Below are 25,534 nucleotides of genomic sequence, written 5' to 3' on the forward strand. Positions count from 1 at the left end.
ACGATCTGACTTGTAGTCGACAACAGGGTAGCCTTCCTCCTCGAATCCGTGCCCGGCGAGATCAGAGATAGCGCTTTCGTCTCTCCTGACAGTATCCGGAGACACCGGGGGACTAGCCGTGCTTATCCCTGAAGTCGATATCCGGTGGCGTGTCTTGGCGTATATAGGCTTCTATGTTGATTGTGTTGGGTGTTGATTGTCTCGTGGTGGGTGTCCCCTCTCCTCCTAGGGGGCTTGTATTTATACCCATAGGTGTCCCCTTGTCCAAGTAGAACTAGGGAAACCAATATAGATACAATCCGAGTAGTCCTTGTCGTTTCCATGTAGAACTCTGGTTGTCTTTTCTTATCCGGAACTCCTCCTATATCCGAACGTTGCTTCCGTATAGGACATGGTATGTGGTGTATCCTGCCGAGATTTAGTCAACTACTATTAGGTATGTGGTATCCATAACCCTGACATACTTAATTCCCGAATGGAATCGTGGGCGCCCCTGCTGTTCCTGGGCTGATTTTTGCCGGCGGTAGGCGCCGCTCTAGCTTGTTCGTCCTCACCGGCGGCGCTCTTCGGTTGCGTTATTAGGAGTGAGTTGGACAGTACAGCGGTCAAGCCTTCATGTGGGCCGCGAGAGCTAACTTGGTCGATCGCTCCCAGCGTAGCCGAATGCCCCTCTAACATAGAAGGATTCGATTCCGACCAATATATACGAGTCTAATTATACTAACATAACATACTTGTAGTAAAAAAAAATTCGGATCGACCGAACCAGCTATTGAAGCGGAAAAGAACAAAACCAGTAACCCTTATGGCTCGATTTACTATGAAGACTGTCCTTACAAACTAGTCAGAGTGAACCGGTGATGAGGACATCCTCCACTATTACCCGCTGGCAAAGACGCCAAAGTTGGGCGGCGACCGTGTGAGCCTTTGAATAATCCCACCTTGCTTAGCTTGGGAGGAGGAAGCCACCTTAAAAGGGAGAGCCATCCTTTCCCTATTGGACTAATCTTTTAGGGAGATTGGGCATTTCCCTGAGTGGGTCCAGGCAACCTTAAGTTATTGGGCCTCGGCCAACCCCACCTGGGCTGGATTGTTATCAACCGGGCGTTTAACTGTATAAATCGTCAAACTAAGACATACCGAACCGGCCAGTTTGTTGCACGATGGGCCTTCACCCATCAAAAAGAGGGGTTGTTAGAGCATAGATGCAGCCGAACCGGCCAGTTTGTTGCTCGATGTGCCTTCACCCATCAAAAAGAGGGGTTGTTAGAGCATAGATGCAGCCAAGATAGTATACTTTATGGAGGCTGACATCATCCCACATATTTTCTTCCTCATCACAAGTCTAGCGTCATCCCACCCCTACTCCACAAGCTCATGCCCCCGCGCTTTGAGCCTGCGCACATGTTGGTGTAGGCAGCGAAGCTATGGTAGCAGCAACAGGGAGTGAGGGTCGAGTCGAGGGGAAGGGAGAAGATGAGATCTGGAGGCGCTGGTGCTAGACATTTTGCCAACAAGCCAAGCAACATGTGCCTTTCCTCCCTGCAACCAATTAACTTGATACTTCACTGGTACCAGGCCTGATACTTATAAGTATTAGGCTATGTTCATTGCAAAGGGTTCCCAACCCCTTTCCCTCATATTCCGCGCGCATGCTTTTCAAACTACTAAATGGTGTGTTTTTTGCAAAAAAAAATTCTATAGGAAAGTTGCTTAAGAAAATCATATTGATCCATTTTTGAAAAAAAATAGCTAATACTTAATTAATCACGTGCTAATGAACCGCTCCGTTTTTCGTGTGGGAGGGATTTGCTCCCAACCAGAAGTAACGAACACAGCCTTAGCCATGATACTCATGAGGAGATGGAGATTCAAACTCAAGTTGCTTGGGCGAGAGTTCGCTGTCTAGACCTTTAGACCTGCAGCTGGTTGACATTGATATGGCATATAAACATATTATATTATAGGTTTCCGGTTCTGCATTTGAAGCAGACGACATAACAGTTGGACCACTAGACCTATGAGTTAGGAGAGTTCGTCCGGTTCAACATCCGGTCTAGGTTTTCCAACATCCGATTCTGCAGTCAGGAATTATAAGGATATCATCGTGATAATACTGGACACAAAATGGCACATGGTAGACGCATGGGAGGTCTTCGTGACAGATTTTACAAGTTTGGTCAATCAGTCAATGTGTAAACGCTGGAGAAATCGCGAAGAAATTCGATCGGATGCGCATATGGATCGGCCCGTCCAAGATCAGCGTCGGCCCAGGCGGAGATCGGCCTACGCGGCAGTTGGCAAGCAGGCCCAACAAGCAGTTGGCAGCCCACAGCCCACGCGGATCGTGTCTCGGTACAGACAGGACACGTGTCGATATAAGATTGGCGCGCACAGGGAGAGTCCGATTGGGATTTTCTGGCGTGGCTACAGGTTTGATGAGGGAAAGAGAGTGTCTCTCTTGGAAAACTTTACTCCCTCGGTTTTAATTTACTTGTCCTTGTAGTAAATCTCACACTAAATTAAGACTCATGACAAATTACATTGGTAGCTTTGTTAATTGTATTCTAATTACATTTGTTAAAGCAAGCACTAAAAAATTCCTTCCGAGAGTACTATTACTAATTTGGCTGCATGAATGGATGAAAGGTAGGAAGAAAAGGAGTTCATCTTCATGCAAAAAAGTTGATACGCTTTGAGGAGTTTAGTCAAGTTATGTTCCTTTTGTTCTTCGGATGTCAAAACGACGGCAGGAGGAAGGTCAGACCATGATTTCATCGGGTTAATTAGTACACTACGATTTTGGGGTTCTCTTATTTTTTAACAATGATTCGATCATTTGGTTTTTCCTAGTATTTATTTTTTTTTCTGATATACTTGGTTTATATATTCGATTCAATAGAAATCTTGTAAAAAAAATGAAACAAAATGCAAAGTGTGTATCATAGAAAGAGTTGGAGAAAATTTGATCCATATAGAAAAAAAAACCAATAAAAAAAATCTCATTTCCAACAAAAGCACAAACCACCTTTTTTTTCTTAGATTTGTAACACTTTGTTGTTTGGGTTAAGTGTTTACCCGTGAGTTGGAATGGAGAAAGACTAATTCGCCCTTGGTCTCCTTCCTCTTTGGCGTTCCCATCCTCGTCTCACCCCGCCTCTATCCTCTTCCTCTTCCCAAGACGACTGTCGACGCCCGATGGCACCATGCGCCGGTAGTCTCACCGCTCATGGGCCAGTGAATAGCGACCTTGCCCCATCTCCTATCCCGTCCCTCCCCCATGCATTTGGGGTTCAACACACTGGCGGTACCCAATCCTTCCTTGCGATACAGCTCTTCACCTAGGCACATTAGCTACAGAGTGCCTTGGATTCCTCGCCACTATTGCACTCCAGCACCAGCAGCAGCCACGCCCAAAGGCCCCCTTCTTCCTGGGCTATTTCAATGGCACCGATATGGGTGTGGCGCATCCGTTCCTCACTTCCCCTAGGATCTCCTTTCTATCGGCATATCTCATCATCTCCCCTCATCCCTTCCTCTTCTCCAGCGATTGAGATAACTTGCTAAATGTGTCGAGGAACTTTCGACATAGCAGTGCCGTGGATCAAGGCAGCCTGGGCGGCGAACTTGTTGCCACGGCCATTGCCTCCCCTCGGCCGGCGAGCCAAGGATGGAGACCATGGGTAAATTGGTCTTTCTTCGTAAGAACTCACAGCTAAATACTTAACCGGGATGATAGCTATGACAAAAGTGCTACGAATAAAAAAAAACGGTGGCATGTGCTTCTGGTTAAAAGTAGAAATTTTTTGGGCTATTTTCTTATACCAACTTGTTTTCTATGTTACATGTGTATGTGCTTGCACAAGGTCATTGACCAGCAAAAACTTAACCCGTTCTTCACTAAAGTTTGAGCCTCTATTCGTGGTTTATATATTAGTCAGGCCGGAGAAAGAAAATCAATAATTTATCAAAAAGTGACCAAACAGGCATCGACCATTTCCGCTTTCCAATTATAAATTGATTGTTCAATATCGATACACCTTTAGGGCTGTGTTTAGATCCAAACTTTGGATCTAAACTTTCAACTTTTTCCATCACATCAACCTGTCATATAGACACAACTTTTCAGTCACATCGTACCAATTTTAACCCAAACTTCTAATTTTAGAAGGAACTAAACACAGCCTAGGTCGAAAGATGCACAAATTTTGGGAATTTGAGTTGGATACGTAGAACTATAACCCTTGCCTGTAACTTGACACAAGGTAAAAGCGTCCTTTCTAAAATTTTCTCTCCAACTAAAAGAATATTGAAATAATGATTATATTAAGTTTTGGCAAATTACCAATGAATCGTGACAAGTTGGAGTGGAAGAGGCGACATTACTTACTCCGACACTGCACGAACAAAACCATATAAATACCAGTTGTAGATGTTGATCTGTACAAGGTTCGGCCCAATTACAGCCCACATCGATAGACTCCATAATCTGGGCCTTTTCTAATTGTGCTGTTGGGGCCCTTGGCAAGGCCACGAGACATAATAAGAGGAACAATTATATTCTTTTTTCAGTTTTGCGAGATTCAGGCTTCCACTGAAACATTATACCACTACAAAGGTAACAAATGTCTAGAAGAGGGAGGAGGAGAGACAAAAAAAATTGCTTATATATATTTTTACACAAGGAACAAATGCTTAGAAATATATAATAGACACTATAAAAATTATGTTTTCTGTCGTCACCCTTTTATTTCTATTGGCGGACTAACAAAACAAATGCTTGTAAACATATATTGCAAGATTTAGAGTTATGAGACGAAAAAAACGATTTTCACTGACGGACACATAGGAGGCCCGTCATAAAAAATAATTCTGTTTTTGAGGCGGACCTCTTAAGTTTCCACCAGCGACGCTGATGATAAGTAAAGATCACCGCTTGCAAAAAAAAAAAAAAATTCACGACACCGACCGACCAACAGGGCCGTCGACGACGGTGAGTTATATATTTGAATGAAAGTATATTTCATTTAAATTAGACATATAATTTTTTTCTCCAAAATTTAGGGCCCCAATCTATATTTTGTCACCATCCACCAAACCCTCCGCCCTCCTCGACTCCCTCTCATTTCCTCCCTCCTTACCCTTACCACTAGTCCCCCTATGTGCTTACCTGTTACCACTCCCTCTACATCCTCTCTTCAGCTTCTCCACCTCCGCCGCGCCACACGGTGCTCTAGGTGACGGTGACGGCGGCTGTGGCGGTAACGAGGGGCAGGTGGGAGGGGATGAGGCCAGTGGAAACGGCGATGGCAAGCCGCGGATCTGGCAGTGGCAATTCCTAGACGCTGTGGATCCGACAGCGGAATGGGAGGAGGCTAGTGGCGACATCGGCAAACTGCGAATCTGGCGGCAATGGTGCTTGGACGCTGTGGATCCGGCAATGGAAGGGGAGGAGGCTAATGGCGATGGCGACGGAAAGCCACCGATCCGTTGGCGGCAATGACTGGAGGCCATGGATCTGTTGGTGGCGGTGACCTAGGGGCGCAAATCTGGTGGAGGCAACAAATCTCATGGCATGGGCACGGGCGGGCTTCGGCGAGGCTCCTATGGTGGATCCTCGTCCACGATGCTGACAAGGAGAGCTCGACTATGGCAGCGGCAGACAGAGTGGCGGCGGATGCTATTTCATTTGCATGTGTTGTTGTTTTTTGCATGCTAAAAAATGGAGTGAAAATAGATGTAGTGCTATCTGGATGTGGATTTGAATATGGATATGATGTGTGTTTGAATTGATTTGAATTTGGATCCCTGGATGTCGATTTGAAAATGCACTAGCTCCTCTAGATGTTGATTAATTTTTTTTGGCAAAAAAACATTTTTTTCTTCTTAGTAGTGCCACCTGCAAAAATCCAATTTTCGCAGTTGTTCCTCTTAAGGGTCAGCCTGCGAAAAATCAATTTTCACAGCGCACCGCAACTGCCAGCAAAAATTGTTGATTTTCACTGACCTTAGCTTGTTGGCGGTTGTGCCAACCGCCTATGAAAATTATTGTTAGTAGTGAGATATACATCACCACTTAATAAAAAAACTTATGAAAAGTTCTCGAAAAATTACTATTAGTAGATATTGGAGCCATATCTTCTTTCTAATTTGCTCTCTATCGTTTCTTTTTTAGCTTATGGAGCGCACATAACCAAAATTTATATTTTAAAACTCAATTTTAAAGTTAATTATGATTTTTTTCATCGTAGTTTATTCTCAACATTACCGTTTAAGTTGGTAAGGACACATAATATAAAAGCTTTACTTACAAACTATTATTGTTTTTGTTTAGTAGATATTATGGGTTGTATAATTAATCAGTTATAGTTGAAACGTTGGGTCTTGTGTCATAAACTTTTTTAGATAATGAAAATAGATTACATTTTCGGCCTCTATCCGTAGACACACAGCCAAAAGGTTCAGAAGTAACTGATAGCTTAAACAAACTAAAACAACCTTCACTTAAACATAGAAATAACCCAGCCTATATAGCTTAATCATTTTTTAACCCCTACTGCTGACCAAGCAGCCAATAGGGCTCCGAAACGTGTCCTAGCCGGACCAACGGGAACTGGACAAGTGGCACCTAGCCAGCAAAAACTGTGCCCATACAACTTGGCACATTAGATTACGCAGGTACACAATTACATGGATTAGAGTAATCGAGCTCTAGCTAGCTAGGCCCCGGATCGATCCATCTGCTGCCTCTCTGATGATGGATTAAACTATGATTAACTCCCTCATGCCAACTCGATCATCAATGCACGAGCTTAGCTTAGCTAGCTCTCTAGGGTCTTAAACTTAAGCACAGCCTTTTAAGCCTCTTTTGATTATTAATTATACTTAATTAGGAGTACTAAACTATGTCTTTGCTTAATTAATTACTCCTGATCCTCTCGTCTCATGCATGGCACTGTACTATCCGTCCTCTCGGCCTCTCCTCCGCCGGCAACCCCCACCGCGTCACCGGCCACGTGTCGCCACCGCCCGCCGGCGAACCAACTAGCCATTCTCGATGACCGGTGGATCGGAGGTGATGCACATGGATGATTAATTTAACAATGTTGGAGGCTTGGAGAGAATAGTCATTGATAACTATTAAACGGCAGCGTTCGGGGAGATTGGAGATTAGATTGCACATCGTTTTCCGCGTGCACGTTTCCCAAACTATTAAACGGTGCGTTTTTTGTAAAAAATTTCTATAGGAAAGTTGCTTTAAAAAATCATATTAGTCCATTTTTGAAATTTGAAATAATTAATACTCAATTAATCATGCACTAATAGCTCACCTCGTTTTGCGTATCTTCCCAATCTTCTCTGTCTTCCCTTTCTCAAACACAGCCTAAGTGGAGTTAACAAGTTAAGTGTAGATTTGATGGGGGATTAGTTTAATTTATGCATAGGCCCCAATGCTAATTGCACCTTAATCCTTGTGGCATAGGTAAATGGGAGTACGAGAATACGCATCTCCAGCTTTTGGATATCGTTCTTAATTTTCATCAGGGCTATAGCCATGACCCATCATCTTTAAGTTTTTTTTTCTGGCCTCTCCTGTGTACGGTCAGTGCCACTTGTCAAATTTATTTTTCTCCTGCCCTGTGAAAGAGGCATGAGATCTTTCCACATTTCCTTTTTATTCTTTTCTCTCTTTACATCAGAGGAGGCAGGGGCAAAGTTGTCTTTTCACGCGGTGTGATGTGGATAGAGTAACCCATAATTTACCCACAGCATCTTGCTTTGGTGTGGGGGCTGTCATGCTAGCTGCTTCATCTTTTGAAGCAATTTGGTTAGGTGTGCGCGATCGATGGCCTCCACACCGCGTATAAAATTACTGTTGAATCTTGACGGGGTCTTCGCGATATTAGTTATTATTATGTTTCAACTTTAGCTGGCTATAATGTTCTAGCATATCTTGAATATATTTATCCGGAAACTCTTGTCGTGCCGCGGTTGAATGGTTGATATATTGGTACAATGAATATGATGGTAGGACAATAACACATGGGAATCAATACTCCTGGCTCAAGGAATATCGAACCACCGAAATGGTAATTAATAACACTTTAATGTATCATATTCCAACACCATAAGGAATATTACTTCTAACTCTATAATAGCTGCAATAACCAGAATGAACATTTCCCGAATTGGCATAAATGGAAATCCAGCTATTAGAACAATCATGCAAAATTGTAATTCAGCATTATTTTTGCTTGGATTATATTCTTTGCTCGCTCTCACAGTCTTACTCCATTCATCTCATTATCCGTTTTATTTGAAAAATTTAGAAAAAAATAAGTCACGCATAAAGTATTATTTATGTTTTATCATCTAATAACAATAAAAAATATTAATTATATTTTTTTAAATAAGAAAAACGATCAAATGTTGGATACGAAAATCCATAACTATAATTAAAATGGAACGAAAGGAGTACTAATTAAGGTTGGCTATGTACCAATTTCAGATGCTTTCTAGATTGGAGGGGCTATATACATGCATGATGAGAATAGGGCTTGTTAGTTGTTATATCTATCTTGAACAATTGATAAAAAGTGTTTGGAGATTCGTGACATGGCCCTCTTTACAAGAAAAGTGGCACTAGTACAATGCAATGCATATAAACCTTTCACCCTCTCTTTAGTTCATGTGAGATGATAAACAAATGGAAAGGGGAGCCTAACCACACCTGAAACAATATCTTAATATACAAGTATCTAGCTAGGCTATACCGGCTAATAGCTAGCCCTATATGATCGCTTTCTCAACAAGTGTCAAGTAGTAGTGTGTTATACTAACGGTGCTGAGTTTTTAAAATAACAATTGACCATTCGTTTTGATTATAAATAATATACTAAATTATAAGTCATATTCAAAGTTTCATTATAAAACATATCACAACAAAATAAATTATATTTCTACAATTTTTTAGTAGGATGGATAGTTAAATGTTATATGTTAACGGTGTCCTCTCTATTAAAAAATACAATGGCCTATAGTTTGTATCACAATATGCCTTGTTCAGAATTCAGATTTACTAGTGACACTGTAACGGACAATACTAATTAGATTAATCCAAGTATTACAGCTCGTAATTTTCCATACAACTGGTCTTATATTACTAGGGAATATAATAAATTGGACATGAAGAGTCTATTCTATTTTTTACCTTATTACGCAGACTTGTGATAGTCATCCACATGTTCATGACAGAATTTTGGAGTAATGCATTATATATTCTCCTTGTAAATTTTACAGCAAAAAGATGATAACATAAATGCAAAATTGAAAACATGCCATTGTTTGTTAAATTAAACATGCCATTAACCCCCACCATCTACCACGGTTCTCTGCAGCGGACATGGCATCCTAGTGTTCATCCCTTTTTACTCCCTCCATCCTAAAAAATACAACCTCTTACTATAACAAATCTAGATATAAGTACGTCTAGATTCGTTGTATTAGAATGTGTCACATCCTCTGTCAACGCCTCAACATTCAAATAGAAAAAAAAAGTTTAACAATTGAATCTGATTTTTTCTGATTTAAATTTTGCTGGAAATAAAAATCAATGTTATCCCTTTCTTGCAACAATTATAAGGAGAAACATGTGGAGCAACAAATGGCTAGACAAATTTGTGTGATAATCTGTAAATACTATAATTATATATTTTTTAATATATACACTATAGAATCCTTTCCTACAGTCCTTTCTTTAAAGAAAAACATGTGGAGCCTAAATTTATCTGCTTTCAAACATGAAACTACTCATCAAAGTGATACTACATCAGATGCCTCTGGTATTATGTTTCAGTCATTCCTTTCACCTCTTTTAACCTCCTCTGAACAAACTCTTCTTACACATGCTAATGATAATGAATACTGGCACAATTAATATTTCCAATGATACTGAAATAGGGAAGGCTGTCTCACACACTGATCTCACATCACCTCACTGGTTGCAGTACCTAGCAGGGATGCGGAAAATGGTGTGGGTACCCACACATGTCACCAAAGCAAAGCCATATGAGATACTCCTTCCGTCCAAAAAGAATCAACTTATGCCCGGTTTAGTTCCCAAAAACTTTTTCCCAAAAACATCACATCGAATCTTTGTACATATGCATGGAGTATTAAATATAGATAAATTAAAAAACTAATTGCACAGTTAGAGGGGAAATCGTGAGACGAATCTTTTGAGTCTAATTAGTCCATGATTAGCCATAAGTGCTACAGTAACCTACATTTGCTAATGACGGATTAATTAGGCACAAAAGATTCGTCTCGCGGTTTCCATGCGAGTTATGAAATTAGTTTTTTCATTCGTGTCTGAAAACCCCTTCCGACATCCGGTCAAACGTCTGATGTGACACCCAAAAATTTTCTTTTCACGAACTAAACGGGCCCTTAGGATAGAATATGATTTATCCTAAGACAACAAATCTGGACAAAACACTTGTCTAGATTTATTGTCCTAGAATAGGTCACATCTTATTCTAAGTTGACTTTTTTTTACGGAGAAAGAGGCGCTGTTTAGTTTCCAAAACAAAAATTTTCATCCTATTACATCGAATGTTTGGACATATGCATGGAGTATTAAATGTAGACAAAAAAGACAATTACATAGTTCGCCAGGAAATTGTGTGACAAATCTTTTAAGTCTAATTGCGCCATGATTTGACATTGTGGTGCTACAATAAACATTTGCTAACGACGGATTAATTAGGCTTAATAAATTAGTCTCGCAGTTTTCTGGCGAAATCTGTAATTTGTTTTGTTATTAGACAACGTTTAATACTTTAAATATGTGTCTGTATATCCGATGTGACACCCAAAACAAAAATTTTGGGAACTAAACTAGGCCAGAGTATATGAGATGAAAGGCCATTGCATAGTGTTGCATTGCATTGGGTGCCCAATAACTGTTTGGCCCCAGCAGCCACCCTGTACACAAGGGAGAGAAGAGGAGGAGGAGGGTCTCATGATTAAAGAGAGAGGGGTACACATGCATTCAAGCCTTCAAGACCTCCTCCTCCCTCACTTCCCTGTTCCTGCACAGGAAAAAAAAAGAAGAAAAAACCATGATCCACACCAACGGCATCTTGGTTCTGGCAATTTGGCCGGCAACTGCAGGGAGAAGAAGACCATTGCCAGTATGATCTGGCAAAAACTGTGCACTGATGATGTTGTTTGTAGTTGTAGGGTACTGTCCAGTTACTACTACAACGCAATTAGTCCACTCGGCGATGCACGAGAGTCTACGCACTTGGTACTTTTAGTGATATACATGTACTCAGTACTTCGGTAATATATATATGAGACGCTAACTTTCTTAAGTATCATTTATATTGTTCAGGTGATGTGCCAAACATTTTTAGCCCAATAGCAAGGGTTTCCTAATATATCATTAATTTTGTGTAATCTGTTCTAGAGAGATTGAGTTTGTATATCAAACAAAAGGGGGCACAAATAGTTGTACTTAGAAAAAAACCATGGGGCACTACCATGATTTGCAATAGATTCTTGCATTTCATATCAAATGCAAGTATGCATGCAACTAGTACCTATATCAGATTAGAGAGATATTTCTGAAAAGAATGTACTCTGATCAACTGGATGATTGGATAAAAGAAAGAGGGAACTGTACTAACTAAATCTTCTGCAATTCTCAGATGATAATAAAAAAAATAGTTATGTATGATCACTCTCCAATTGTTTTTAATAAGGACAATAGTTGAAAACACCATGCATATGGTCCCCAATAACCAGATGCATCTGCTTTCATATAATGAGATCAATACCTCCAAAACAGTTTTTTTGGTACCAAATTAATAATTAGACAAAGATCATAACCTTTCATTATTATACACTACTACCAAATGCGTAAACTAACAAACTTCATTGGTCCCATCAGGTTGAAGCTAGGTAGGTTAAAAAAAGATACAAATAGAATGAGCACGAAGTTGACTTCATGTATAATCAACTTTTATTTAATCCTATCAATTGACTTCAACATAAGTTGATCTCGTAACCGGCATTGTACAAAAGAAAAAAAAAGAGCAACAAATTTTAAATGACCACATTAATTGACTGTCCCTGTTACTCACCTTATATATCTGTGGCATGCATCTTACTTAATTTCTTCTCTTAGTAGCTAGAAAACTGAATACAAGATCTGTCAAAAATGATGCCACATAAAACTATCGCATTCGACAAAAATTTAGAGATAAAGTTTTACATATTTTAGACCGTTGGATCCACACCAAGATTCGTGTATGGGCTTCTTCTCCTCCTACTCCAGCAAACTCCCCCTCTTTTCCGGAGCTGGCGAGGCCCCAACTCCAGCAGGTATAACATACGGAGCAAGAGGCACGAGAGTGAGTGGTGGCATCGAGAGCTCGCACCGTGGTGGTGGGGAGGGAGGAGGATGGAAAAGAGAGAGGGGTTAAGGTTAGGGAGGCAGCACTAATCTTAAAGCATTCAAATGGTCTAAAATTTGCAAGATTTAAAGGGTTTATTTTATCAACAGTCAAATAGACAATCCCTAAGACTATACCCTATATTCTTTATTAGATGTCGATTTAGGATGTGTGTGCAATTAGCTTTGTAAACATTGCACCATGTGTACTCAAATTGAAATTAAATCAATCAATAACGAGAAGAACATAACAACAATAAACACACGTAATGAAGAACAATGATGCTTCCATGCATTTTGCAATGAGCAAAATCAAAGTAGTAAAGGTCAAGTATATATGTGTGAATGATAGATCTGGTTAGGTTGTGGTAGCATGGGTATGGCAAGCAATTGCTGATTTTTCTTTGACAAGGAACAGTGCTAGCTACTGCTAACCCAAGCCCTGTTTTTCTTAGGACAATGATTGTGGATGCTTGTTCGAAGCAAGGACTTGATGCCGACTCCATCAGGCAGAAAGGCAAGCCATGTGCGATGGCAACCACACGACCAACACTGTGCACCTAAAAAAAAACAAGAAAGAGACTCACTTCTTATTCTTTTCAGATTATTCACGAAACGGAACGGATTGTTTAATTTGCTTCATGCTTAGAAAAATATTTTCTTTTCTTACAAAATTCTTCAGTTGCATTACTTAAACCGTTTATTTTAAGCTATTCATCAAGCTTGCCCCATCCGTCCAAAAAAAAGAATCAACTTTTATACACGAATCTACACATTGCCTATGTCCAGATTCGTGTATAAAAGTTGGTAATTTATCTAATTTATCACGATATCAAGTACTACCTCCGTTTCCGTTTCAGGTTATCAGACTTTCTAGCATTGCCCACATTCATATAGATGTTAATGAATTTAGGCATATATATATATATATATATATATATATATATATATATATATATATATATATATATATATATATATATATATATATATATATATGTCTAGATTCATTAGCATATATATGAATGTGGACAATGCTAGAAAGTCTTATAATATAAAACGGAGGAAGCACATAATTAATACGCAACAATAATTCACTCAATAATCTAAATCAAACTGAGCCTAGTACCTTCTCTCTCTCTAAGAGATGAAATGAGATATGTGAGATTGAGAGCTAACATGCAAAAGAAGATGACATGTATGAGGTAGTAGCTAGCTTAGTTCACGCCAAAATTGAAAGTTTGAATGAAATTGAAACGATGTGACGAAAAGTTGAAAATTTGTGTGTAGGAAAGTTTTGATGTGATGAAAAAGTTAAAAATTTAAAGGAAAAGTTGAGAACTAAATCAGACCTTAGCACACTGAAGTTGGTAATTTGTCAACAAAGCGATGTGGCGAGACAGGGAGAAAAAAATGGGATGCATGCAGTGCAGCAGCATGCTTGGCACTAGCGAGCAAAGCAGTACTGTACTTGGTGTGTTTCCTGCAAGTTTTGCAAGTTGCTGCTGTGATCAGTACACTGTGTGCAATATTGCAGAAAAATGCAGGCTCGATCAGCTTTCGGTTACTAAACAGTGCACGGTTTTAGGTACATGTCGGAAGGCATTTTTACTACTACTACCTGTCAATGGAGAACTTAATCTTCAAGAATTATTTTAAATGAACTACTACTAGAAATTTGCAACACTGTATAGTAGCACATCATATTTTAGTGAGATTTTAAATGTACTGTATTATTAGTATGCATGTTTATTATGGCAATGTTTAGTTCCCTTCAAACTTCCAAAAATTCCGTCACATCAAATGTTTGGACACATGCATGGAGCATTAAATGTGAACGAAAAAAAACAATTGCACAATTTGCATGTAAATTGCGAGACGAATCTTTTGAGCCTAATTACGCCATGATTTGACAATGTGATGCTACATTAAACATTTGCTAATGACGGATTAATTAGGCTTAATAAATTCGTCTAGCAGTTTACAGATAGAATCTGTAATTTATTTTGTTATTAGTCTACCTTTAATACTTTAAATGTATGTCCATATACTTAAAAAAAAATTTGACACACGAACTAAACACGGCAGTGCGAGATGAAGAAAAAAGGGGGTTGGATATATGCAACTTGTCTGAGGAGAAAGCTTCCTCTTTTAATGATAAGCTGAAATAAAGAACAAAGGGGGCGGCAAATGATTCAGATGATATGATGTACTACTAGTTGTATGCATCATGCATGAACAATGTGCTTTTTTTTCCCCTTTCCCTCAGGGGTGAGAGCCGAATGTGATCGATCCAGGCCAGTAGGCCATGGCAATAATTTCGCCTGCTAGAATGTCCCCCCCAAATAAAATTCTTCCTAATTTTTCAAAATTCCAAATTTATCCTCTCTATATATCTATTTGTTTTTTTCACCAATATTAGTCACTACATATATATGCATGAATGAGAGAGCTGCATGTTGGGATCAATTATATATCTAGTTAACTAGCACCCTCTCCTTTGCATCTCTTGCATTATATACATATCAAAAAGTTTATTCCTATATGTGTGTATGCTAGCTAGCTAACTTGATGTTTACCAATTACTTAGTAGGATAGTTTTAGTTTATTTTAAAGATCACTTGTAGGGTGATTTTGATATTGCATAGGCATATGGGAGAGAGAACAAGTATATAGTAGTAGTACATGCTATAGCTATTAGATGTGCATATAGAAAGATATACAGTATATAATAGAAAGAACAGTGTACCACATGCCTGGATAAGCTAGGATTAATTAGGAGGACATTGCGTAGTGGCTTAGCTATCTCTCAAAAGCTTAATTGGGAGTTGTGTTCATATCCCAATTCCGTTAATTACCGAACTATAATAAATTGATTTTACTGTCTATATATAGTATATCTATATATCTTCTTCTGAGTTCTGACCATATACAAACCTTTCATATAATATATATGCAAGCTTTTAGGCCATTGTAGCACTTGCATCTATATACTTCCTCCGTCCTAAAATGTAGTCCTAAAATATAGGGGATTTTAGCCGGATGTGACATATTCTAGTACTACAAATTTGAACAAACAGTATATTCATATTTGTACTATTAGAATATATTACATCCGGTTGAAATTCCTTATATTTTAGACGGAGAGAGTAAATACTAACTACTATGAAAGAAGAGGAATCAATTAATACTAAATTTTTAGGCATTGCATTCCATTCCATTTGAAAGATAGCTGCATCTGCAAGGGAAAGATGTTCATAAATGTTGTCTCTCTTGGATATAAAGATGCAGGGAAAGAAACCCTACCAACCGGCAGTAAAAGTAATGTTGCTAACTGCTATACACTGTATTAGATCAGATTGACAAGTTGGGTGTGTGTGTCGATTCACCAACCTGCATCCAGATAGCTTAACTAGATCGATCCAAAACCTTAGATGATAAGTTGGTGAGGTGTTCTCCTTTTTGGATGCATTGCATTTACAGATTGCCCAACCAAGATTCGAATTGAAAGGGCTAATTCGTGAATATTCACCGTGGTAAGAACTGGCGCGAACGCCCGACACACACTTTTATCTTTTCTGTTTTCACCGTGTTTTTATGTTTCTGGTAATTAAATTTGTTCCAAGTTCGATTTGGAATCGAAAGTTTATATGATCTATTTCAATTCAAAATCAAAGTTTGTTATGAATAATGTTTCTCTACAAAAGCGCGCAATAGGACCGACGAGTACGTACGCGAGGAGGACCGAATGCGCGATGCGAACATTCACAAGTTAGACCTATCCAACACCAAAATTTGTTTCATAAAATTTGTAAAAAAAAATTGTTTCATTTAATTTAATATAATCACTAGCAGTCGCAGGTCAATTAGGGAGACATTTCCATCAACTATAGTATACGTGCATTTGTGTTTTAATCAAGAAAACAAACAATTATTTAGCACAAGTGGCGTGTGTCATATATATGGACAAGTACAATGGTCCTGCTTAGTTTCCACACAAAAAATTTTATATCATGTCACATCAAACATTTGAACACCTACATGAAATATTAAATATAGGCTTAAAAATAACTAATTGCATATATTATGACTAATTTACAAGATGAATCTTTTAAGCCTAATTGCTACATGATTTGACAATGTGGTGCTACAGTAAAACATTTGCTAATGATGGATTAATTAGGCTTAATAAATTAGTCTCGTAATTAGTAAAACTTATAGATTCTGTAATTAGTTTTTTATTTGGTGCCTAAAAACCCCATACGACACACACGTAATACCCGATGTGACACGCCAAAACTTTACACCCAGGATCTAGGCCCTGTTTAGTTCGCACCAAACTTCTCCCCAACTTCCAACTTTTCATCACATCACATCACATCCAAAACTTTCCTACACACATAAACTCCTAACTTTTTTTTTTCCAAACTACCAACTTTCCCTAAACTTCTCCCCAATTTCAGAAACTAAACACAGCCCTAAACACCCTGGAATCGAATTAGGCTGTGTTTAGATTGACCCAAAGTTTAGAATTTAGTTAAAATTAGAAACGATGTGACTGAAAAGTTGTGTGTGTATGAAAGGTTTGATGTGATAGAAAGTTAAAAGTTTAAAAAAAAACTTTGGAACTAAACACACCCTTAATCAGCTGAATGTAGCACGTAAATTCCGTAGACATCTCGGGAAAAAAAGGCCGTACGTGTGTACAGTTATAAGGTTGTGTGTCAATACTTGTTTGTCGCCCGTACATACGGTTGGATGGATCATTAATGGTTTCTTAGACGCTTTTGGATATGTTTGTCGACTTGTAATAATTCTACTTACAGTACGTACTTAAAAAGGTAAACAATACGTACCCATTTTATCTGAAAAAAAAAATTCTACATCCATAGTATTCCTTCCGTTACATAAAAAAACAAACTTATGACTATGAATTTGAACGTAGAATACATCTAGGATTTACGTCTAAATGCATAGTTAGAAGTTTGTTTGTTTTGTACAGGACGGAGGTAGCAGTTGAAACATCTGTTGCAATTCATAAGTTGATTCAGAATTTTCATAACGTTAGTCGCATGATATTAGCCATTTCATTTAAAAACAAAAATCAAACGGTTAGGACATACTCATCCAAAAAAAATCAACATAGAAGAAGAATCTGGACAAAAGGATCAAATTCCCTTCTAGGTAAAGTTTTTTTTTGGGACGGAGAGAGTAAGTTCTATCTGTTGATACACTAGTTGTCGTCTTTTCGGGTGGCTCCTTCATCCCTGTAAAAACATACTTTTTTTTAGAATTATATAGTACAACGCATACACTCACAACGCACGCGCACTCATCCCTACGAACACAGACACGCACGCAAACCCTACCCCTATAAGCATCTTCGAAGATTGTGCCGGCAAATAATCCTGGAGATTGATAAAGTCACCAAAGACGCCTTGCTATCGACGGGTATGTCACCTACCACTGAAAGTATAAAGCCGTTGAATTCTAAAAAATTCGCTTTTATAGGGAGTCGAACCCGGTTTAGCGAGAGAAGCACGTAAGGTAACATGAATCATATTAGAATTTGTGATGGGAGTGAAGGTCCAATGGAATTATGTAATCTTTTGTTTGAACGAAGCTAGCTCCGTTCATGAAAGGAGAGGGGTTGAGGCAAAGTGAATTAGGATTGATGAATACGACGAGTGACTTGGTTTGAACCACTTTAGCAAATGAATCGGGTGTGTTTAGTTCACGTTAAAATTAGAAGTTTGTTTGAAATTAGAACGATGTGATGAAAAAGTTGGAAGTTACGTGTGTAGAAAAGTTTTAATGTGATGAAAAAAATAAAAGTTTAAAGAAATATTTTGAAACTAAACACGGCGCAAGCGGAGAAAAATCTTGTGAAAAACACGGAGTACTAGTCTGAGTCGTGTTGGATTCTGACCATTTTTGGTCAGTCAAGGCGTATCATGTGTGACACTGTAAGTCAGGCCGTCCGGAACAGCAATGGAACAGTTGAGCTAGCCGACTACTACTACCGCTAGTAACAGCAACTACGAGCTGTGTTTTTCTCCCACTTCCCAACTCACTATCTTGTTTTCTACTCCCTCCGTTGTAGAAAATAAAAAAAAAAGACAAACCCTGAGTTTTCGTGCCAACGTTTGACTGTCCGTCTTATATGAAATTTTTTTATAATTAGTATTTTCATTGTTGTTAGATGATAAAACATGATTAATACTTTATGTGTGACTTATGTTTTTAATTTTTTTCATAATTTTTCAAATAAGATGGACGGTCAAACGTTGGACATGGAAACCAGGTTTATCTTTTTTTAGGACGGAGGGAGTACGTAACAAAGTGTATTTTCTTTTAAAAATACTATATATATAAATTACTTAAAAAATCATATTGATAAGTTTATAAATTTTGTAAGTTAATATTTAACTAATACATTAATAGTGCGGGAGGTGGAAGGCCCCATCATTTAGCTTTTTTTCTAATAAGCCGAAAGGGAATAAAAATCAATTTATAGATAAAACTTTTATATATTTGTTATTGGTGACTTAAAACCTAATGCTGAAAAAGAAACCACGTTGAAAATATCTCAAAATTAAATTTAAAAACTTAAAATTTGTCTTTTTCTTTAGCTGATTAGGCTATCGGATGGGATCCGGAGACTCCAGAACAGCAGTAAGGGTATCCACAATGTACTTCAAAACCAATCCATAGCCAATAAAATAATACATTCAGCTATCTAACCACATTGTGAAAGTAGTTCATAGGAGAGAAATAGCAAAAGTCATCCATAAACATATGGGCTGCCCATATAGAATAAAATATGTCATTTGTCTCTATTTCCTCTCTCCTCCTCATACTACATAGTACTACCCATATATATTGTGAATGTTGCAATAGTTAAAGTCCACAAATGTGGGACATCTATATGGACTACTTTAGCTATATACATTAGTGTTGCCCTAAGGGCATCACAATGTATTCTAAAAGTGGTCCATAAGCAATATAATATTTGTTTCAGCCACCTAGCAACATTGTGGAACTAGTCCATAGAGAAAAAATTATATTATTTGTCTCTACCTCTTCTCTCATTATAATACTATTTGCTATCCATATACACGGTGAATGTTATAATAGTTAAAGTTGTTGATATAAGTAGTCCAGTGTGACCGTTGCAGCCACCATCCCTGGCACGTCTCCACAACCTTTGAAGTTCACCCGTGCGTGCACCGCGGCGCACACACTACACCACCATCCCCTCCCCCCCTACCGCCTCGTTTCGCACACCTCTCCTCCCCCCCATCCCATCATCAATTCTTCAATCAATCATCCCTCTTCTCTTCTCTTCCCATTTCAATTTTCCTTTTCCCCTCATAAAATCACTCTCCCTCTTCTCTCTTCCTCTTCTCCCCCCAAAAACCTCGCCTCCGCCCGATCGCCTCGCCGCCTTAACCCCCACCCCCGATCTCCTTCCTCACCGACGACGCGCGCCCCACTCCCCCCACCTCAATGCGCGCTTCCTAGGGCATATGACCGGTACTACGACAACCATCACCTCTCGCCGTCACCGTCATCGTCGGGATGGAGCTCGCCGGCAGCAACAACAAGCGGGGGAGGGTGAGGGGGCCCAACGACGACGACGACGACGCCGGGGAGCCGGACGCCAAGCGCCATCACCACCAGCTGCTGTTGCCGTGGCCGCAGCAGCAGCAGCAGCAGCATCCGGCGTCGCGGATCTACCGGGTGTCGCGGGCCTCCGGCGGGAAGGACCGCCACAGCAAGGTGTACACGGCCAAGGGCATCCGCGACCGCCGCGTCCGCCTCTCCGTCTCCACCGCCATCCAGTTCTACGACCTCCAGGATCGTCTCGGGTATGACCAGCCGAGCAAGGCCATCGAGTGGCTCATTAAGGCCGCCGCCGCCGCCATCGACAAGCTCCCTTCGCTTGATACCGCTTCCTTCCCCACCAACCCCGCCTCCTCCGCCGCTGTTGCTGCTGCTGCTGCTCCTCCTCTTCCCCATGCCGAACGCGAGCAGCAGCAGCAGCTCACCAAGTCCGGATGCAGTAGCACGTCGGAGACCAGCAAGGGCTCCGTCCTCTCCCTCTCCCGCTCCGAGAGCCGCGTCAAGGCCAGGGAGCGCGCCAGGGAGCGGAGCAGCGCGGCCGCCGCCGCGGCATCCAAGGACGCCGGGGACGACGCCGCCACCCCCACCGCGCCCACCGCCGCGCCCGCCTCCTCGCAGGCGGCTTCCTTCACCGAGCTACTCACCGGGATGGCCGCAGCCAACGCCTCACCCGCTGACCACAAGCAGCAGCAGGCGTGGCAGCCGATGACCGTCGCCGCGGCCACCGCCGACTACATCGGCTTCGCCGCCGCCGCCGCGCCGCATACGCAGCCGCGGAAATCCGCCGCGGGCCATCACTCCGCGATGCCGCACACCTTCGCATCACCCGCTCCCCACCTCGCCAACATCACCCCCATCGCCATGGCGCCCGCGCAGCACTTCACCCTCACACCCGCCGCCGCCGAGCACCACGCGGAGATGACGCACTACTCGTTCGACCACTTCATGCCCGTCCACGCGGCAGCAGCGGCGGCGGCGGCGGCCTCCACCCCGGCCGGCGGCGACTACAACCTCAACTTCTCCATGTCCTCGGGTCTTGTGGGTGTCCACAGTAGGGGGACCCTTCAGTCCAATTCGCAGTCTCACCTCTCCAGCCATCACCACCACCATCACCAGCAACAGCAGCAGCAGCAGCAGCTGCAGAGGCTGTCTGCTCCGCTGGATGCGCCCAACATTCCGTTCCTCTTCAGCCCGGCCGCCGCGCCCACCGCCGCGGACACCCAGTTCGCCGCCGCATTGCAGCTCTGGGACGGGTTCCGGCACGCCGACATCAAGGAGAAGGGCAAGCACTGATCAGATCAGCAGCCGCGGGCATCGACGGCGACGTCTCTTCTTGGATGGTAAGGGGCCATGAACTGATCTCCACTCTCCCCCAATTGCTTCATGTTCAGCTTTGCTTGCTTTTTGGCAGCTTGTGCCTTGGGGGAATTTGTTTAAGCCCCCAATTGCGAATTTGATATGGTTTAATCTCCAACTTTTGGTGGCTCTCGAGGTGGCCTTGTGTCCCTCAATCGCACAAAACACTCGGGCTGTTCTTGAGCAATTGACGAGTGTCTAAGCTTTAGGGGGAGGGAGCATTCAGCTCAACCCTTTTACAACAGGTGTCGATGCACTACTCACCGGGCTGGGATCTTGCTTCTTGTTCTGTTCCCCCCCAACAATTATTTCATAGGAGACAGGCCAATCGCACGGTTTCTGCTTGCCCGGCATTGGATTTTTAATGCCTTAATTTGTTGTAACCACACCCTCCCTACGTTGGGGTAGTATTGCTATTGCATGGATGGAAGGGATGATGCATCTGTATTGTCAAATGCTTGAACTGCAAATACAGAATGGATGGAGAAAAATACCCTGTAGTCTAAGCTGTTTCCTAGTGTTCTTTTGATAGGCATTGGCTTTGTTGAGAAGTGGACGCTAACCCCCAATGTCTATTGTCTTTAGCAAGAACTAGAAAATTTTCAGAAGAGCTCGGAGCTGAATATGCAGCTCAGCGTAGCCAAAACAAGTTCCTGTTCATGCCATTTTAACAAGTAGTATTTTGGTTGTTGTGCTTGATGTTTGTTTCTGCTTTACTACTAGTTACTAGCAGTTAGCACACAGAGTTGTGTGCCACCACCAAGTCAATGCATTCAATGCCTTGCCTGAAGGATACAACTAGAACTTTTTCTTGGATTGCATAGTTTTGTCTAGCTAGAAAATGTAGCAAGCTCAAATCACTTAGGAAGAAATACCTCCTAAGCAGTACAGCTTCATGAGGTCATTTTCTTTTATCAGGTCATATCTTTTTCTAAGATAGTTTCATTTATTGTTGGGAGTCTAGATGTTTACTGACTTAGTTCGTCAATAGTAGAGATGGAGAATAAGGCATGTGCAATATATGTGTTGTTGAACTATCAGTGCTAGACTGCTAGTGATGGAGTTAAGGTGCTAAAGTCTTGAGGAGTTATCTTAACATCTTTTCAATGAAAAGAGAAAACTGCGAACGATGCGACTTCACAAAAAAGAAAAGAAAATATCAGAGGAAGCTAATCCATATGCATCTACCGATGTTGTAAAAAATAAGTGCACACGTTTTAGCGCTGTTGCTTTAACTGTGAAGTGTTTCCTCAAAAAACATCTAATGGTTGACACTTAGGCCGAGTATGGGACATCTATCTCTGTCAAACTCAAAGGTGCCATGGGGCCAAGCAATCAAACATCAGTCTATATCAAATTCTAAGGGCAAACCATACATCAAAGCATACTATTAGCGATAATTGACAAATGACTGTGATATAAGCATGCTGTTCAAGATTTGGTTGCCCTTTAACTGGATGTGAACTTCCAAGGACCCATCAGGGAGCACTGAAAATCGTACATATTATAGTTTCTGAGTAGTTATATTCACTTACATATCGCAGTATCAGTAGATAATTCACACCATGTTAAGTCATCTTTACAGGGACTTACATAGTATTTCATGATCAGCTCTCGTAATAACCCTTAAGCTAGCGCTCAATTTGGAAATTTAGGCTGTGAGATCTGAATGTTCATATAGAACTATTCTTTCGTTGAAGTAATTTTATACATAGCTAGTTCCCTTTTTTATTCAAAGTTAATAGCAGAAGGAAGTTCTTTTCATGGTCCTTCAGACTTAAAAAGGGAACAAATCATACAAAGTACAACAGCTATGCGGTTAAAAGCTGAATTGCGTCGTTGCAGTTAACACCCAGTGGTTATAGTTATGTTAAGATTTGTGTAATTCTCTTCTGGAAAAACATGTTCTTAGATCTGGGTTAGCGAAAATCATTCTCAGTAGTTAATCCCTCAAGTATTAATACATTATGGATTATGTTGATAATCATTAGATAGTTGATTGTCATGGAAGACATTCTCAGAATTTGCGTCATGTTCCTAGGTGATATTCTAAAAGACTTCATTGTCAGGATCATGTTTCCTAAATTTTGCCTTAATCTTTATGTAACTCAGCCCTTTCTGTTCCTCACCAACTAACATGTGCTACATGTACCTTTTGTCATATTTGATAGGAAAATGTGAGAAGTGCCACTGTGAAGTAGTATGTTGTATCATGAAATGGTTGAGATTTTCTTTTGTGTAGAAGAGTGCTCAAATATTATGCTTTCCTTTATTGATGCTTTCTAGCGCTAAATAAAACTAAACCCGTATCCCGTATGCCATATTGAATTTTAAGTGCTTCGTATTTCAGGAAAGTTATCTCAGCTGGAATACTGTGTACATGATACAAAGCTGAGATTTTAAACAGTATACTACCTTAAGACTAGTTTATCACAAAGATAAGCACCAGAGTAGCCAAAAGGTGCCTTTTTTTATTGTTTTGTAGCTTAGCTATAACTTTGGTCTAACTACTGCTTTTCCATGTAAGTTGTATATATTAAGATAAGCTTGAAATACATCAACATGCTTGTGAATTGACTATTGAGTTTACAAAAAATAACTTTTAGTACTTAGACCCAGTAATCAAACTAATACAATAAGCCTAAGTTAGCACAATCTTGTTCATGGGCCATTATTACAAAGCTTGAATGAATGTCTCTAGCACTTCCTACCTTTTACTGCCCAAGAACTGTCATATGTTTGACATGATTTCTTTGTTTGTCAAATAAAATGATTTGGATCCTTGCGTTATAGTTGCTAGGATTAGAATCTGTTGTCTCAAAGGTCTTTAGTACATGTGGTTTACTATGTTCTTCTAGAGTCCTGGAATATAAATCTACTCAATAGACCAGGAAAAAAAAGCATTATGATTAACATCAATCCGACAGGTGAGATGAAGCTGGGGTTTTATTGTCTTCTCTGATAGAATCATTCCAGAAGGATCAGTTAACTCACCAATATAGTAGGCAACTTATGCTGCTACTGTGATTAATAATATGAAAGTGCTTCATCAAGAAAACTAGAATGACCAAAAGGTGCTCTGCTAAAACAGTTTGGTCCAGCTGTCCATTTTTTTTAAAGCAAAAGTTTATAGGCTGGCCTACTATATGTCTATATCTCAGCCTCTGTCCATCTGTCAGCAATGCCACACTATTGGAGTGACAGATCTGGGAATATATAGACACAGTATTACCCATTGTTTCGTAACATCAGTTTAAAGATTGCGCGCTACCTTTTAAGGTTAAGTTTAGTAGAATTTGCACATAGTTTGACAAGTAACTTGTATTTCTTCTGATGGAGATTTTCATTCTTGATTATTTACAGGAAGTGAAAACATCAAAACGTTGCAAGCCATTCCTGTGAGCAACATCCACAGCTTGAAGCTGCCATAAGTGAATGCTGGATGCATTCTCGGAAGTAGAGCATCAACTGCACATCTACCTTGGTCACGGGAGGACCTCATCATCGCTATTCAGATGATCTTGTGCTTTTCTCTGCCTGTTGTTGTATTCATTTTGTTGAGTTGAGAATTTGGGAGCATTACTCGCCGGAGTGCCCTGAGGAGGGGACGCCCTTGTAATCCTTTCTGTTGTAAACTATGTCAATGGATGCATGCGGCTCTGGACTGGATTGGTTCTTTGCCTCTTTTGACACTGTGAGATCGGTTGCCTGTCAATTTTATTGTTCTCGGTTGTGAGAGAAGTAAAGAACTTGAAATCCAATCTATCAGATGTACTCTATCTGCGGTGAATTCTTGCCAAATACTGTACTCTTGAGAGATGTAAATTCAACTTGTTTCTAGTGGCTGTTGGTTGTCTGCTTCTGCCAGCCCATTTGCTGAACTTACCGAACGTTATGCTGGACTTGGCTTGGCTTACATTACCTTCTGGTTATTTCAGTACTTGCACAGCATGTGCAGAAAACATATGCAAACCTTCATGGTCTTTTATCTTACCAAATCAAAGTTCACACATGTGTTGGATCTCCAAAGCTTTGTGAAAGCTGCTATGTTACATGTGGACTTTGGGTGAGCAGTTCTTTGTTGCTCACTTG

The 25,534-nt window shown here is 40.4% G+C and overlaps 1 protein-coding gene across 1 annotated transcript; it reads left to right on the forward strand.

Moving 5' to 3' along the window:
• Positions 1-19,780: 19,780 nt before the first annotated feature.
• LOC4342416 (transcription factor PCF6) lies at positions 19,781-25,207 on the forward strand. Its single transcript, XM_015789400.3, has 2 exons — positions 19,781-21,426; positions 24,806-25,207. The coding sequence occupies exon 1, from the start codon at positions 20,042-20,044 to the stop codon at positions 21,377-21,379; it is 1,338 nt and encodes a 445-aa protein (XP_015644886.1). The 5' UTR covers positions 19,781-20,041; the 3' UTR covers positions 21,380-21,426; positions 24,806-25,207.
• The last annotated feature ends 327 nt before the right edge of the window (positions 25,208-25,534 follow it).

This window comes from Oryza sativa, chromosome 7, assembly GCF_034140825.1.
Source record: "Oryza sativa Japonica Group chromosome 7, ASM3414082v1".
NCBI lineage: Eukaryota > Viridiplantae > Streptophyta > Magnoliopsida > Poales > Poaceae > Oryza > Oryza sativa.